This window comes from Pristis pectinata, chromosome 7 (genome assembly GCF_009764475.1).
Source record: "Pristis pectinata isolate sPriPec2 chromosome 7, sPriPec2.1.pri, whole genome shotgun sequence".
NCBI lineage: Eukaryota > Metazoa > Chordata > Chondrichthyes > Rhinopristiformes > Pristidae > Pristis > Pristis pectinata.
In genome coordinates this window covers 4,649,071-4,667,365 of record NC_067411.1, presented here as the reverse complement: position 1 = coordinate 4,667,365, position 18,295 = coordinate 4,649,071, and the positions used below count along the sequence as shown (strand labels likewise).

Here is an 18,295-nt window from a genome sequence, read left to right as displayed (position 1 = left end):
ACAACGCCAGAGGTCGGGACCGAACCCCGGGGGGGGGGGGGTGGGGTGGGGGGGGTCACTGGAGCTGTGAGGCAGTGGCTCGTAGTTTTCCCTCATTCCTCTGGCCCCTCTTTCCCTCCCCCGCCCTCAACAACCTACCCTCTGGTTCCCCACCTCCTTCCCTTTATTCCAACACAACTCCCCAACACAATCCCCATGGCCGACTGTCCTCTCCTATCAGATTCCATTTTCAGCCCTTTGTCACTTCCACCTATCACCTCCCAGCTCCTCACATCACTCCCTCTCACCACCCCCCCCCCACCCCCTACCTTCCCCTCTCACCTGGAGTGTTTACCTGGCTGAACCAGTTGAGTATCTGGTCAATGACCCCCCCCCCCCCCCCCCCCCCAGGATGTAAATCTTTCCCCACTCATTTTAAACCTATACCCTCTTGTTTTGGACTTCCCTACCCTGGGGAAAAGACCAACCACCTTATCTATGCCCCTCATGATTTTATAAACCTCCATGAGGTCATGCCTCAGCCTCCTACGCTCCAGAGAAAACAGTCCCAGCCTGTCCAGTCTCTCCTTATAACTCAAGCCCTCCAGTCCTGGTAACGTCCTCATGAATCTTTGTCCAAGTCAAGTCGAGTTTATTGTCATGTGCACACATATGGTGAGGTACAGGCACAGTGAAAAACTTGTTTGCAGCAGCATCACAGACATGCAGGTACAGACAGCACCCAGAAGATTAATTATGCATAATTATACATTAATTATATAAGACAGTGAATAGAGAGAAAAAGAAGTCTGTGCAAAAACAAGACATTCATTGCCAAAAGATGATACAATCAGAGATAAGTCCACGGCAGTGCGAGAGGTGGTCCGTAGTGTTCCGTGGCTGAGGTAGGGTTAGGGTTGTGCAAGTTGGTTCAAGAACCGAATGGTTGAAGGGAAGTAGCTGTTCCTGAACCTGGTGGTGTGGGACTTCAGGCTTCTGTACCTCCTGCCCGATGGTAGCTGCGAGAAGAGGGCACGGCCCAGATGGTGGGGCTCCTTGATGACAGATGCCGCCTCCTTGAGGCTGCACCTCCTGTAGGTGCTGTCAGTGGTGGGAAGGGCCGTGCCCGTGATGGACCGGACTGTGTCCACTACTCTCTGCAGTCTCTTATACTCCCGTGAGTTGGAATTGCTGTACCAGGCCGTGATTCAACATGTCAGGATATTTTGAACAGTGCATCTATAGAAGCTTGTTGGAGTATTTGGTGACATGCCTAATCCCCTGAAGCTTCTAAGAAAGTAGAGACACTGGCGTGCCTTCTTCGTGATTGAATCTATGTGCTGGGCCCAGGACAGTTCATCCGAGATGTTAACGGCCAGGAATTTGAAGCTGCTGACTCTCCCCACCTCTGACCCACCAGTGAGAACCAGCACGTTATCTCCTGACTTCCCCTTTGTGGAGTCAACGATTAGCTCCTTGGTTTTGTTGACATTGAGCAAGAAGTTGTTCTTACGGCACCACTCAACCAGATGTTCTATCTCACTCCTGTACGCTGACTCATCGCCACCTGTGATTCAGCCAACAACAGTGGTGTTGTCACCGAATTTGTAGGTGGTGTTGGAGCTGTGCTTAGCCACAGTCATGGGTGGGTAGGGAGTAGAGCAGGGGGCTAAGCACGCAGCCCTGAGGTGCACCTGTGTTGATGGTCACTGAGGAGGAGATGTCGTTCCTGATCCATACCGATTGAAGTCTGCCGATGAGGAAGTCAAGGATCCAGCTGCAAAGGGAGGTACAGAGGTCGTCTCTTGATGAGTTTGGTGATGTTTGGATGGGAATCATAGTTGAATGCTGAGTTATGGTGAATCACTACACCCTTTCCTTTTAGGCAACCTTTCCAGTTTAATGACAACCTTCTCACCCCCTTCTTTGTTTCCACTCTTCTTGCCCCCCCCCCCCCACAAAAGCGGTAACCTACAAACTACAGCGGTTACCTGTTGTTTGTCATGGGGGAACTGAATGTGGAAGCACTCTGTGCTAGACTTGTTCCCTTCCACGTACCGACACAGAAACACCACTGGGAATGTGACCATTTCCCATCCACCTCCGTTACTTTCCCAGGAGCTGACTTTATTGATGGTTTCAGCTAAATAACAGGCAGCGATGAGTCAGCGTACAGGAGCGAGATAGGATGCCTGGTTGAGTGGTGCTACAACAACCTCTCGCTCAACGTCAGCAAAACTAAAGAGCTGATTGTTGACTTCCGGAAGGGGAAGGAGGGTGAACATGCTCCAGTCTACATTGGGGGATCGGCGGTGGAGAGAGTCAGCAGCTTTAAATTCCTGGGTGGTAACATATCTGATGACCTGTCCTATGCCCAGCACATAGATGCAGTCACAAGGAAGGTGCGCCAGTGTCTTTGCTTTCTTAGTAGATTAAGGAGGTTCAGCTTGTCACTGAACACTCTAACAAACCTCTACAGATGTACTGTTGAAAGTATCCTGACTGGGTGCATCACGGTCTGGGATGGCAATTCGAATCCATAGGAATGTAAGAAGCTGCAGAGAATAGTGGACTTAGCCCAATACATCACGGGCACATCCCTCCCCACCATCGGTAGTATCTAAAGGAGGCGCTGCCTCAAGGTGGAAATATCCATCATCAAGGATCCCCACCATCCGGGCCATGTCATCTTCTCGCAGCTGCCATTGGGCAGGAGGTACAGAAGCCTGAAGTCCCACACCACCAGGTTCAGGAACAGCTACTTCCCTTCAACCATTTGGTTCTTGAACCAACCGGCACAACCCTAGTCACTACCTCAGTATAGCAACACTGCGACCACTTTGATCACTTTGTACTACAATGGACTTTGTTTTGTTCTAATTGTGTTCTTTCTTGTATAATTTTTGAATAATTGATGTTTAATTTATGTTTTTCTTGTGAATGTTGTATATTTGACCTTGCACCTTATTGTCTACTTGCAGTGCACTTCCCTGTATCTGTGACACTTTACTCTGCATTCTGTTATTGTTTTTACCCTGTACTATCTCAATGCACTGTGTAATGAATTGACCTGTATGATCGGTTTGCAAGACAAGTTTTTCACTGTACCTCAGTACAAGTGGCAATAATAAACCAATACCAAATCTGATGCTCTGTGCCTGTGATGCTGCTGCAAGTAAGTTTTTCATTGCACCTGTGCACACATGGACTTGTGCATGTGACAATAAACTCGACTTTGACTTCAGCTCAAAGGACTTCGACTAAATCTGTGGGATGATTTTGGACACAACCGAATAATGTTCACTAACTGGCGCCTGCCTTTGTTCTCTCTACTTCAGTACATAAACGGAGGGAGTCTGGAGCAGATTCTGGGCAGCAAGGAGCACCTGCCCTGGTTGGTGCGGATCAAGCTGGCACTGGACATTGCAAAAGGCCTTTGCTACCTGCACTCCAAAGGAATCTTTCATCGGGACCTGACATCCAAGGTACAGAAACCAAAGGTTCATTAGACCGCATATTGCAAGAGCATCGTTAGACTTGCAGTGAGTAAAGCCGCCGTCTCACAGCTCCAGAGACCCGGGTTCGATCCTGACCTCGGCTGCTGTCTGTGTGGAGTTTGCATGATCTCCCTGTGAACCGGGTGGGTTCCCTGGATGCTCCCGGTTTCCTCCCACATCCCAAAGGCATACGGGTTAGTGGGTTAATTGGCCGTCGTAAATTGTCCCCAGTGTGTGGGTGAGTGGTGGAGTTGATGGGAATGTGGAGAGAATAGGTTATAGGGAAAATTATTTGGGGAATGGGATATGGGAGACGGCATAGATGGGAGATGGGCTGAATGGAAATCATCTTAGCTTCACCCATCAGGAAGCATTCAGAACTCCATTCAAATGTCTAATATCAGTGGGATAGAAGCCGTCCTTCAGCCTGGTGGTACATGGTCACAGGCTTTTGTATCTTCTGCCTGACGGGAGGGGGGAGAAGAGAGAATGCCTGGGGTGGGAGGGGTCCTTTTATTATGTTGGAAGTGGGAACTGCAGACAATCAGGACAGAAATTTCAGATAACTGCCAAGGAACGTGAAAAATAAGAATATGATAAGATTTCTTTAATCAGTCACGTGTACATCAAAACAGGCAGTGAAATGCATCTTTTGCGTAGAGTGTTCTGGGGGCAGCCCGCAAGTGCCGCCACGCTTCCGGCGCCAACATAGCATGCCCACAACTTCCTAACCTGTATGTCTTTGGAATGTGGCGGGAAACCGGAGCACCCGGAGGAAACCCACGCAAACACGGGGAGAAGGTACAAACTCCTTACAGACAGCGGCCGGAATTGAACCTGGGTCACTGGCGCTGTAATAGCATTACGCTAACCACTACACTACTGTGCCTGCCATCAAGGGAACAGTGGCTCCTCTCTGAGCTCCTCACTATTGTTTATTCCTCTGCCACTATTGTTAAAAGGGATTGACCAGCGAGTTATCCAATTGTTGAATGGGGAGCTTACTGTGAGTAAATTAGCCACTGAATTTCCTCCATTCCAACACCAGGCATGCTTCAGAAGCTCTTCTGCCCTTATAGAGGTGTATAAAACTATGAGGGGCATAGGTAAGGGTGAATGCACACCGTCTTTTTCCCCAGGGTTGGGGAATCAAGAACTAAAGGGTGGGGAGAGATTTAATAGGGACCTGAGGGGCAACTTCTTCACGCAGAGGGTGATACATATACGGAACGAGCTGCCAGAGGAAGTGGTTGAGGCAGGTACAGTAACAATATTTAAAAGACATTTGGACAGGTACATGGATAGGAAAGGTTTAGGGAGATATTGGCTAAACCTGGGCAAATGGGACTTACTTAGTTGAGCATCTTGGTCAGCATGGACCATTGGTCCAAAGGGCTTGTTTCCTACTGTATGACCTCCTCTTTAAACACCCCCAAAGATCCCGCCTCCCAAAACCCTCCAGGGTAGAGAATTCCAGAGGTTCAGCACCCTCTGTGAAAGAAGTTCTGATGCACCTCAGTTTGAAGTGACCAACTCCTTATGTCATCTGAAGGAAGCCTCCCTCCCATCTGCTACAAGTCCCTGGGTCAACACTGACTCCAGTGGAGGCTGGTCTTCACAGGCAGACTCGGTGAGGGTTCTACTGAATGTTCATTTTTCAGGAGGTGGACATGGTTGGCGAGACAGGCACTCATTACCTCTCCCTGGTTGGCCCTGATGAGTGTAGAATGGTCGGTGGTAGCCCACTGTATTTCACCCAGTTTACACTGATTTGGAAGGAGAGGGGTGATCAATGGGTGGATTTAGATCACCAGCTCCCAACATCTCTTCCATCTGACGCCAGATGGTCCAGCTTTGACTGACCCCTGCACTGCCTGCCTGTTGATTATGGTCAGGGTTACAGTTTCACTTCGCGTGTAATATTGCCCCTTTCCTTTCAGAACTGCCTGGTAAAGTGTGAGGATAAGTCCTACACTGCCGTGGTGGGAGACTTTGGCCTTTCAGAGAAGATCCCAAACTACAGGTGAGTGGAATTAAATCGCTTAAAGAGCTTGCATTTGTCCGTAAGTGAAAATCAAAAAAAACCTGCAGATGCTGGAAAGCTGAAATATAAAATTGAAAGTACTGGAGAAACTCAGCAGTTCAGACAGCACCTGTGGAAGGAGAAACGGTTAAGGTTTCAGGTCCAAGATACTTCGTCAGAACTGGGAAAGACAGATAGAGAAGTTAATTTTAAGTTGCCGAGAAGATGGTGGGAGGTGGACAGGACAAAGGCGATAGCAGTATCATTCAAGGGACGTGGGCTTCACTAGTATCTAGTTGCCCGTCCCTAGTTGCCCGTCTCTAGTTGCCCTTGAGGAGGTGGTGGTGAGCTGCCTTCTTGAACAGCTGCAGTGTGGGTACACCCACAGTGGTGTCAGGGAAGGAATTCCAGGATTTTGACCCAGCGACAGTGAAGGAACGGCGATATGTTTCCAAGTCGGGACGGTGTGTGGCTTGGAGGAGGTGGTGTTCCCCATGGCTTTGCTGCCCTTGTCCTTCTAGCTGGTAGAGGCGGTGGGTTTGGAAGGTGCTGTCTGAGGAGTCTCGGTGAGTTGCTGCAGTGTGTCCTGTAGATGGTACACACTGCTGCTGCCGTGTGTCGGTGGTGGGGTGAGTGAGTGAGTGTGGATCAGGTTCCTATCGAGCAGGCTGCTGTGTCCTGCAATGTGTGAAGCTCCTTGAACACTATTAAAGCTGCAAGTGGAGAGTGTTCCGTCACACTCCTGATGTAGATGTGAGTGAACAAGGCAAAAGAGAGAGAGGGAAGTCCTTCCAGATGGGGGAAGGGAACTTCTTCAAGGTTTGTGGCATTTCTCTCCTGCCTTTCACAACCTCTCCACCTCAGTGATTTACCTCGAATGAGACACTTTTATAGTGTGCTCACTGTTATGGATTGAATGGGTGTTACAGTAACAGGGAAAGTGCAGTGCAGGTAGACAAATAAGGTGCAAGGGCCATGGTGAGGTGGACTGAGTGATCAAGAGTTCACCTTTGTCGTACAAGAGGTCTGTTCAAGGGTCTGGTAACCACGGGATAGAAGCTGTTCTTGGGCCTGGTATCCTCAAGCTTTTGTATCTTCTGCCTGATGAGAGAGGAGATATCCAGGAGATGGGCAGTAGTTTCCTGATCATTGCTGCTCTCTGAGGAAGGAGATTTCCCTTCACATCCTCCTTTGTAACCTTTGCCTTTAGTTTTCTCTTGCCTCGGGTTCTTGAGCTGCCAGCCAATGGGAAGAGCTTCCCTTCTCTAAATCCGTCACTATTGGTGCCCACCTTTGTCAAATCTCCTCTCAATACCCTTTGTCCCAAGGAGAACAGACCCAGCTTTACCATATTTCCTTTTGACTTAGAAGGAGACCGTTCTGGCCCATCATCCATGCTAGCTCATAGAGTCATAGAGTTGTACCGCATGGAAAAAGGCCCTTCGGCCCATACATGTCCATGCCGACCAAGATGTATATTCAAGCTAATCCCATTTCACAGCACTTGGCCCATATCCTTCTAAACTCTTGTCAGCCATGTACCTGTCCATGTACTTATATATATCTACTGTACCTGCCTCACCCACTTCCTCTGGCAGCTGGTTCCATCTATCTACCACACACTGTGTAAAAACAGTTGTCCCTCATTAAACCTTTCACCTCTAACTTTAAAACTATGTCCTCTAGTTTTCAATTCCCCAACCCTGGAAACAAGACCGCTCACCCTATCTATGCCCCCCATGATTTTATATACCTCTATGAGATCACCCCTCAGTATCCTATGCCCCAGGGAGCTCCCAGAACAATCCCATTTCTCACTAATATTCCCTGTAACATATTTTCCCCACATTCCCATCAACTCCCCCCAGAGGGACCTGGGAGCCTGAGTGCAGGATTCCCTTAATGTTAATATGCAGGTTGAGTCAGTAGTAAGGAAGGCAAATGCAATGTTAGCATTCATTTCGAGAGGACTAGAATATAAAAGCAAGGATGTACTGCTGAGCCTTTATGAGACGTTGGTCAGACCACATTTGGAATATTGTGAGTAATTTTGGGCTCTGTATCTGAGGAAAGATGTGCTGGCCCTGGAGAGGGTCCAGAGGAGTTTCACGCGAATGATCTCAGGAAAGAAAAGGTTAACGTATGAGGAGTGTTTGATGTCTCTGGGCCTGTCTGGGGTTCAGAAGGATGAGGGGGGATCTCATTTAAACCTACCGGATACTGAAAGGCCTGGATAGTAGGAACACCTTCCATCAGTACGAGAGTCTAGGATCCGAGAGCACAGCCTCAGAATAAAGGGACGTCCCTTTAGAACTGAGATGAGGAGGAATTTCTTCAGCTAAAGTGTGGTGAATCTGTGGAATTTGTTGCTACAGGGGGCTGTGAAGGCCAAGTCATTGGGTGATTTAAGGCAGAGATTGACAGGTTCTTGATTGGTCAGCGGGTTAAGGGTTACAGGGAGAAGGCAGGAGAATGGGGTTAAAAAAATCAGCCATGATTGAATGGCAGAGCAGACTCGATGGGCCAACTGGCCTAATTCTGCTCCTATGGCTTATGATATTAACCAATAAAATTCAGTAAATGATTTAGGAGAACCTTTTGTACTCCAGGGGACATGGAACTGGCGTGGATGTTTGAACTGGCATTGAGGAGGAGGTGACCATAGAGGGCTGCGCGGAGAGCATTAGATGAGAGGGCTGGGGAGCTAGCTCCAGCTGTTTCTGCCCAGTTGCTGGAGGCAGAATATTCCCCTGACTTCGCAAGGCACACATAATCTCTCTGCAGCTGCAGGATACCCTGACATCATATTTTCATTCACGTAAACAAATCCCAATGGAGACATGATCCAAGTGTGTAAAAATACCGGTGAGATTGCGGGGATCTGCACAGTGAGCAGCGAGCAAGGCTGTCTGAAAATGGAACAAACACATGCGGAATGTCGGGAACCTCTGATTCCAACCGTCCCGACAGAGACGAGAGCAAATTATCCAGTCACCGAGCTGTTTGGTGTTTGTGGGATCTTGCTGTGCTCAGATCTACTGCTGGATTGCTAATATGAAAACAGGAAATGCTGGAAACACTCAGCAGGTCAGACAGCATCTGTGGAGAGAGGAGCAGTTAACATTCAGGGCAAAGACCCTTCATCAGAATCTGCAGTATTTTTTTTATTTTATTGGCCATTGTGCGGGTACTTCCTTGGAGATTTCTGAAGCTATATAAATGCAAATTCTTTTTTTTAAATACATGGCAGGTGTTTTGTTGGCTGTTAGTTATTTGGGGATGGGTCCCAGTACCACAGTTAAAGATAATTAAATGCCATTGTCATAGGTTTCACACAGAGGGTGGTGGGTATTTGGACAGGTACATGGGTAGGAAAGGTTTAGAAGGATACGGGCCAAATGCAAGCAAATGGGAGTAGCTCGGAAAGACATTGTGGTCAGCATGGGTGAGTCGGGCCGAAGGGCCTGTTTCCGTGCTGTGTGACTCCATGACTCTATGAATCTATGAATAGAAACTTGTCAGCAAAACATGGTCAACTCTTCTCATCTGGAGTTACCTGGACTCCTGACAGCTTCTTATTGCTGTAATATTCCCTCACATCTGAGCTTGTGTGCGGAAAGCATCTTGTTAAAATGTTATCTAAAAACCTTTCAGGAAGGCATAGAGCCACAGCTAGCAGGGTTTATTATAGAGGGATGGTGGTACACTGGTAGAGCTGCTGCCTCACAGCTCCAGAGACCCGGGTTCAATCCCGACCTCCGGTACTGTCTGTGTGGAGTTTGCACGTTCTCTCTTTGACTGCGTGGGGCAGGTTTCTGTGCTGCACAGCTCTATAGCTCCAGGGAAGGCAGAGAACTTGCGCTGTCGCAGGGTTGTGAAGATCCAGAGGCTGGTGTGGAACTCGGCAAATCGTCTCGCTCGATCAGATCAGCGGCAAGACTGTTCTTGTATTATATCGGTCTTAACGTGTGAGGAGCGTTTGATGTCTCTGAGCCTGTAGTCAACGGAGATCAAGGATGGGGGCGGGATCTCATTGAAACCTACAGAACACTAAAAGACCTGGATATAGTGGACATGGAAAGGATGTTTCCATCAGTGGGAGAGTTCAGGATCCGAGGGCACAGCCTCAGAATAGAGGGACGTCTGCTTAGAACTGAGACCTCTTCAGCCGGAGGGCGGTGAATCTGTGGAATTCATTGCCACAGAGGACTGTGGAGGCCAGGTCATTGGGTGTATTTAAAGCAGAGATTGACAGGTTCTTGATTGGTGAGGGGGTTAAGGGTTATGGGAAGAAGGTGGGAGAATGGGTTTGAATAAAAAATCAGCCATGATTGAATGGCGGAGCAGACTCGTATTGTACTCTCCCCCCACCCTGTATTCATGAATGTATGAGTACATTCATGCACAGTACTGTAGCATAGCGGTTAGTGTAAGTCGGGTGCTCCGGTTTTCTCCCACATTCCAAAGATGTACAGGTTAGGAGCTGTGAGCATGCTATGTTGGAGCCAGAAGCATGGCAACACTTGCAGGATGCCCCCAGCACATTCTCAGCAACGCAAAAAGAAGTATTTCACTGTGTATTTTGATGTACATGTGACTAATAAATAAATATCTTGTCTTATATCGGAACATACAATTATAAGGTTTAAAAACCATTTGGAGAGGTACATGGATAGGGAAGATTTAGAGGGATAGGGGCCAAACACAGGCAAAAGGGACTAGCTCAGGTAGGCACCTTGGTTGGCAGGGACGAGATGGGCTGAAGGGCCTGTTTCCTGGCTGTATAGCTCTGTGACTCTATGACTATACCCCTCTTCCAATCCTTTCCCACCCATCTCAAAGCCAAATTTGCAAAGAGCACCACGGAAATATTGTCGAGATGATCTTTGCAAAGTGTTGATTGTGCTGAGAGACAGCCTTTCCAAACAACTCTCTCTGCATTCGCTTCCGACTGAGTGATGAGCTGTTTGAATAGCAACATCTGTGGGTGCTGGCCTTGAATAGCAGGTGACACTGACAGGCACTCTTTCCTTCGGCAGACGCTGATGATGGACGGTCTTTTTAACACAGTTGGTGCTGTTGAGTGACCAACTCTTACCTCCCAACACCCATCCCTTCAACAGCCCCCAGCATATTCCTTCCTCTGTAGGTGTTGCTAGGAGATGGCCACCTGTTGGGATACAGGAAACAGGTGTGCTCCCTTTCAACTCTCTGAAAAGGAGTGCCTGCCGGCTCAAGAGACCCAGGTTCGATCTTGACCTCTGGTTCAGTCTGTGTGGAGTTTGCACATTCTCCATGTGACTAATCTTAACATAGTTTTAGAATCTCTTAGAGAAGATAAGATATCTTTATTAGTTACATGTACATCGAAACACACAGTGAAATGCACCTTTTGCATAGAGTGTTCTGGGGGCAGCCCGCAAGTGTCGCCACGCTTCCGGCGCCAACATAGCATGCCCACAACTTCCTAACCCGTACATAGAAACATAGAAAAACTACAGGGCAATTCAGGCCCTTCGGCCCACAAAGCTGTGCCGAACATGTCCCTAACCTAGAAATTACTAGGCTTACCCATAGCCCTCTATTTTACTCAGCTCCATGTACCTATCTAACAGTCTCTTGAAAGACCCTATCGTATCAGCCTCCACCACCGTTTCCGGCAGCCCGTTCCACGCACTCACCACTCTCTGAATAAAAAACTTACCCCTGACATCTCCTCTATATCTACTCCCCAGCACCTTAAACCTATGTCCTCTTGTGGCCACCAATTCAGCCCTGGGGAAAAGCCTCTGACTATCTACCCTATCAATACCTCTCATCATCTTATACACCTCTATCAGGTCCCCCCTCATCCTCCGTCTCTCCAAGGAGAAAAGGCCGAGTTCCCTCAACCTGCTTTCATAAGGCATGCTCCGCATTCCAGGCAGCATCCTTGTAAATCTCCTCTGCACCCTCTCTATGGCTTCCACATCTTTCCTGTAGTGAGGCGACCAGAATTGAGCACAGTACTCCAAGTGGGGTCTGACCAGGGTCCTATATAGCTGCAACAATACCTCCTGGCTCCTAAATTCAATTCCCCGATTGATGAAGGACAATACACCATAGGCCTTCTTAACTACAGAGTCAACCTGTGCAGCCGCGTTAAGCGTCCTATGGACTTGGACCCCAAGATCCCTCTGATCCTCCACACTGCCCAGAGTCCTACCATTAATACTATATTCCGCCAACATATTTGACCTACCATCTTTGGAATGTGGGAGGAAACCGGAGCGCCGGGAGGTAACCCGCGCAGACACGGGGAGAACGTACAAACTCCTTACAGACAGTGGCCGGAATTGAACCCGGGTCGCTGGTGCTGTAATAACGTTACGCTAACTGCTACACTACCGTGCCTGCCCCCTTCTCCTTTATCTTTTCTGTCAAGTATATCTCCCATTTTGCCCTCCTGATTTCCTTCTTAAGTGAACTCCTACATCCCTTACACTCAGGGGACTCGCTTGATCCCAGCTGCCTGTACCTGACATATGCCATCTTCTTTTTCCTGACCAGAGCTTCTGTATCCCTCATCAGCCAGGGTTCTCTAATCCTGCCAGTTTTGCCTTTCACTCAAACAGGAACATGTTGGCCAATTAACAGAAGGCAATTAGCCTACCAATGGGCACGTCTTTGGGAGGTGGGGGAAACCGGAGCACCCGGGGGAAACCCATGGGGGTCACAGGGAGAAGGTGTAAACTCCACACAGACAGCGCCGGAGGTCAGGATCAAGCCCGGGTCTCTGGCTCTGTGAGGCAGCAGATCTATTCACTGCGCCACTCAGTGAGTGAACGGAATGGGTGTATTTTACCTGGATTATGCAGTCTTGTTTACGTTGTATTGATCCCTATTTTATCCTGACTAATTCAATTGATTTTTTTTTAGTTCTGCTGCTTCTATTAATATCTTCTCATCTGCAGTCACTCACTCACATGTGCCTCATGTCAACAGGATGGGCTTTGCGGCTTAGAGCTAAGATTATAATCTTTCTGGTGAAGCGGTGAACACCAGTATTCAGTTACAGGTCAATTTCATGTTGTATACTATTGATTGGAGTTAAGTGTGTACAGGCCTATTTATGAAGATTGCATGGCACAAAATACGCCATTCGGCCCAAAACTATCCATTTTGGCATTTAAGAGTGCTCTTCTCATCTTTTCTCAGCTAGTTCCTTCAGTGTTACCCTTCTGGTACAGGAGCCTGAAGCCCCACACTCAACGATTTAGGAACAGCTTCTTCCCCTCGGCTGTCAGATTTCTGAACGGTCCATGAACCCATGAACATTACCGCGTTATTCCTTTCTTTTGCACTATTTATTTATTACCGTAATTTATACTAATTTTATGCCTTTGCACTGTACTGCTGCTGCAAAACAAATTTCACATCATATAAGTTGTGATAATAAATCTGATTCTAATTTCTGCTTCTGTTTGCTCAGCCTGTCCTGACACATACCTCTCCCGTTCACCTCAACCCCTCACTGAGGGAGTGAGTCCCACATTACCACTGCTCTTTGGGTAGAGGGGTTTTTCCTGAGCTCCCCATGGTGACTCTCTTGAACTGACGGCCTCTGGTTCTGCTCTGCCCCAGGAGTGGAAACTTTCTCCTTGCATCCACTTCATCAAAACCCTTCACCTTTTAGAGGTGTTTCCCCTCAGCTTTCTGTGCGCAAGGGGAAAGAGACCCGGTCTGTCCATCCTTTACTGATGCACTTGGAGTACTGTGTTCAGTTCTAGTCTCCAGGAAGGATGTGGGAGAATGCAGAGGAGATTCACCAAGATGTTACCTGGATTGGAGGGCTTTAGTTATGGGAAGAGATTAGATAGGCTAGGAGAGGCTGGACAAACGTGGATTGTTATCTCTGGAGTGAAGGAGGTCGAGGGGCCACCTGACTGAGGTATGTAAGATTATGAGAAGCATAGACAGGGTAGGTAGTCACTTTCCCATGGTAGGGTGTCACAAGCAAAAGGCCTAGTTTTAAAGTGAGGAGAAAGAGTTGTAAAGGGGATCTGAGGGGTAAGTTTTTTTACCCGGAGAGCGCTTGATATCTGGAACTTGTTGCCAGAGGAGGGGGTGGAATCAGATACACTTATTATGTTTAAGAGGCATTCAGACAGACACTTAAGCAGGCAAGGTATGGAAGGTTGGCGCCGGAAATGTGGCGACACTTGTGGGCTGTCCCCAGAACACTCTACGCAAAAGATGTAGTTCACTGTGTGTTTCGATGTATATGTGACTGATAAAGAGATCTTATCGATCTGATATGACCTAATGTGGACAAATGGAACCACTGTGGATGGACAAAAAGGTCAGCATGGACATGGTGGGTTGAAGGGCCTGTTCCTGTGCTGTATGACTCTAGGACTCTATGACATGCATGCCTCATATTCTGGTAACATCCTTGTGAACCTTCTCTGCACTGTGGCCTGTGTCTCTGTACCTTTTATACAATATAATGATGGTACTCCAAATGTGTGCGGTCCAACGAAAGGATAGAGAGGTCTAGTGTTACATCTACCTTTCAGTAGTCACAGAGCCATACAGCACAGAAACAGGCCCTTAGCCCACTGAGTCACACCGACCACCAAAAACCCAGGTACACTGATCCCACGTTATTCTCCCCACATTCGCATCAACTCCCCCATATTCTACCACTCACCTACACACTCGGAGTAATTTACAGCAGCCAGTTAACCCACCAACCCACACGTCTTTGGGATGTGGGAGGGAAATCGGAGCACCCGGTGGAAACCCACACGGTCACAGGGAGAACATGCAAACTCCACACAGACAGCAGCAGATGTCAGGATCGAACGTGGGTCACTGGAATTGTGAGGCAGTGGCTCTACTGTCTTCAGCACTGTCCTTCGATAATTAACCCTGACCTCCGGTGCTCTTTTATTTTATGGCTTAACCAAGCTGTGGTAGGACCTTTAGTAACTGCTGTGTTTGCACTCTGGGATTGCCTTGTTTCACTACCCCACCCAGATCCCTCCTTCCACCTACCAGAACATAGTACCTCACACATAGAGTCTCATCTGCCAGTTACTTACCCGTTCCGAAAAGCTACTAATGAACTCTTGTAAGTTGTTGCTATCCTCAGTCCTGAGCATCCACACCCCTCATGATAAAGAGGTTTGCAGATGAATCCGGTCTGACTCTTCAGTGTCCTACTGAGGCGGTACTGCACTGTTGGAGGTACAATGTTGGAACTGGAATTGGTTTATTATTGTCACAATGTACCAAGAAACATGAAAAGCTTTTGTTTGCGTGCCATCCAGACAGATCATTCCATACATAAGTACGTCGAGGTAGTACAAAAGGAAAACAGAATGCAGAACATAGTGTTACAGTTACAGAGAAAGTGCAGTGCAGGTAGACAGATAAAGTGCAAAGGCCACAATGGCGTAGACTGGGAGATCAGGAGTTCATCTTTTAGCGTATGAGAGGTCTGTTCAAAAGTCTGACAACAGTGGGTTATCCTTGACCCTGGTGGTACGTGTTCTCAAGCTTTTGTATCTTCTGCCCGATGGGAGGGGGTTAGAAGAGAGAATATCCAACATGGATGGGGCCTTTGATTATGTTGGTGGCTTTCCCAAGGCAGTAGGTGAAGGGCAGAATCAATGGAGGGGAGGCTGGTTTGCATGATGGATTGGGCTGTGTTCACAACTCTCTGCAATTCTTTGTGGTTTTGGGCAGAGCAGTTGCCGTGTCAAGCTGTGATGCCATCTGGAAAAGACTTCACTGTAATAGGTGAAGAGGGGTGTGGATATTTAACCAACATTCCTCTCTCGAGCACAAACACATCCCCTGGTCTTGGCTTGTTTGTTGTTCCCAAACTTGCTGCACACAGTAGATGTTCTACAAAACAACACACACTTCGAAATCAATAACTGCTTGTGTCAGAATATCCTGAGGGCCATAGAAACATGATTTCTTCCTTGCGAATCATTCAAAGTTCACTGCCCAGCTCATTATTTACAATTTATTGCGTTCCCTTGGCTGTGATTTAGTTGTTGTAACACCCAGTGCTATCTTGGTTGAAGCAATCAACACCTTTTCTGCCAATTAGTAATGGTCTGGGATTCAGCTCTTTTATCTGTTACGTAATGCCAGCTGAGCACTGGGTATCAAGGGATGTGGAGGAGTGGATGTTCAGGTTCGTCAGGACCTTGTTGGAAATGACGCAATGACCTCTGTGAGGTGAAGGACGTGCTCCATTCTCCACCTCTCCCTTCAGTTTTGGTGCAGTTGAATATATGAACTGTGTGCTTAGCATGTTTAACATATTTATTACAACACAGAAGGAGGCAATTCAGCCCATTGGGTCCATGCCAGCCCCCAGCAGAGCAATCCCATCAGTCCCATCACCCCTTGTCTTATTCCCCTGTACAGGACCTCCCCGGGTCACGGAGACTCAACTTGGTAAATTGGTTTATTATTGTCACACGTACCGAGGTATGGTGAAAAACTTGTCTTGTACACCGTTCATACAGATCATTTCATTACACAGCGCATTGAGGTTGTACAAGGGAAAACAATAACAGAATGCAGAATAAAGTGTTACAGTTACAGAGAAAGTGCAGTGCAGGCAGACAATAAGGTGCAAGGGCCATGATGAGGTAGATTGTGAGGTCAAGAGTCCATCTTATCGTACTAGGGGACCGTTCAATACTCTTATAACAGCGGGATAGAAGCTGTCCTTGAGCCTGGTGGTACGTGCTTTCAGCCTTTTGTATCTTCTGCCCGACGGCAGGGGGGAGAAGAGAGAATGTCCGGGGTGGGTGGGGTCTTTGATTATGTTGGCTGCTTTACCGAAGCACAGGAAGTGTAGACAAGAGTCAATGGAGGGGAGGCTGGTTTCCGTGATACACTGAGCTGTGTCCACAACTCTCCGCAGTTTCTTGCGGTCACAGGCAAAGCAGTTGCCGTACCAAGCCGACTTACGGACAGCCTGTAAATACGACTGAGCGTTTGGGAGACCGGCGGGATGGATGGGGACGGATTCACCAGCTGCTGCGGGGCTGCAGGCATCTTCTGCCGGCTGGGAACGGGGCATTTCCCCGTGCCTTCCCTCCCCACTCTCCCCGAGCTGCAACATTCAGGGGCTGGGTGGAGCCGAGCAGAGCTGGGAGTTATGAGCGGACTCACCCACTGAGGCCGGCTGGCGGCCGCTCTTCCCGCGCCTGCTCGCTCTCCCGTCACGGCTGTCCCTGTGACCCGCTCCCACACACGGTTCCTGTCCGCCTCCGACTTACAAACATTTCGGGTAACGAGCAGTCCTCAGGAGCAGAGCCCTGTTGTAACCCGGTGACTGCCTGTACCACTACAACTTAGTCTCACTCTCACCAGTTCTCCCCTCCGACTCCTTTGCCATTAACCCACACTTGGGACAATTTACAGCGGCCAATTAACCTACCAGAAGGAAACTGGAGCACCTGGAGGAAATCCCTGTGATCGCAGGGAGAATGTGCAACCTCCTCACAGACAGCACCCGAGGTCAGGATTGAACCCAAGCTGTCAGCCAGTTGTATGAACCATTGCACTGCTACATCGTTGTCGACAAGCAAGGCTTTCTTTGTGCAACATTTTAACAAAAGGGTTAACCTAAGTCCAAAAGGTTTATTTTGATTAGGTGGTTGTCTAGGGAGTGGGAAGCATAGAGTATTGGTTTATTGTTGTCACTTGTACAGGGGTACAGTGAAAAACTTGTCTTACATACCATTCGTACAGATCAATTCATTACACAGTACTTTGAAGTAGTACAGGGTAAAACAGTAACAGAATACAGAGTAAAGTGTCACAGCTACAGAGAAGTGCAGTGCAGGTAGACAATAAGGTTCAAGGTCATAACAAGGTAGATTGTGAGGTCAAGAGTCCATCTTATCGTATATTCAATACCGTGGGATAGAAGCTGTCCTTGGTAACGAGCAGTCCTCAGCAGCAGAGCCCTGTCGTAACCCAGGGACTGCCTGTACTGGTGGTATGTGCCCTCAGGCTCCTGCCTGATGGGAGAGGGGAGAAGAGAGAATGACCCGGGTGGGTGGGGTCTTTGATTATAATATGGATATGGAATTAATGCTGCCAAGTGGGGTGAGTACAGATAGCTGTGACATCAGCATAGACATGGTGGGCTGAAGGGCTTGTTTCTATGCTGTACAACTGTATGACACAGGCGTACAGTTCTAGTCACCACATTTGCATTAGAGAGGGTACAGAGGAGATGATTTACAAAAGCTGGAGTTGCAAGCCTGCTTAGATCACTCCAACTTGTACTGTTGTAGGCTGGAATGAAAGAAAGATCAAGAGAAACATTTACTTTTATGTTATAATCAGTAGTTGGGGGAATAACGTAGATGTTTCAAGGGAATGTTGGATAAACACGAGGAAGAAACAAATGAAATCATATTCACAGATTCATCAAACGTTTACAACACAGGTGCACAGTGTGTCTGTGAGGTTAGCAAAGCTTGGTCTCACCATCCCTCACCATGTCTGTAGCCCTGCAGGTCATGGCTCTTCAACTTCACACCCAAGGACATAGAACACAGAACAGTACAGCACAGGAGCAGGCCCTTCAGCCCATCATGTCTGTGCTGAACACGATACTGAATTAAACTAAATTTCTTCTGCCTGCACATGATCCACATCCCTCCATTCCCTGCACATTCATGTGTCTAAAAGCCTCTTGAACACCAGTATCGTATCTGCCTCCACCACCACCCCTGGCAGTGTGTTCCATGCACCCAATACTCTCTGTGTA

The 18,295-nt window shown here is 48.1% G+C and overlaps 1 protein-coding gene across 1 annotated transcript in view; it reads left to right on the top strand.

The window, feature by feature from the left end:
* Window positions 1-18,295, top strand: part of LOC127572290 (dual specificity testis-specific protein kinase 1-like) — a 72,830-nt gene that overhangs the window by 13,288 nt on the left and 41,247 nt on the right. Inside the window, 2 exon segments of the mRNA XM_052019330.1 lie at window positions 3,318-3,464; window positions 5,417-5,499. Coding sequence (XP_051875290.1) covers window positions 3,318-3,464; window positions 5,417-5,499 — 230 coding nt within the window.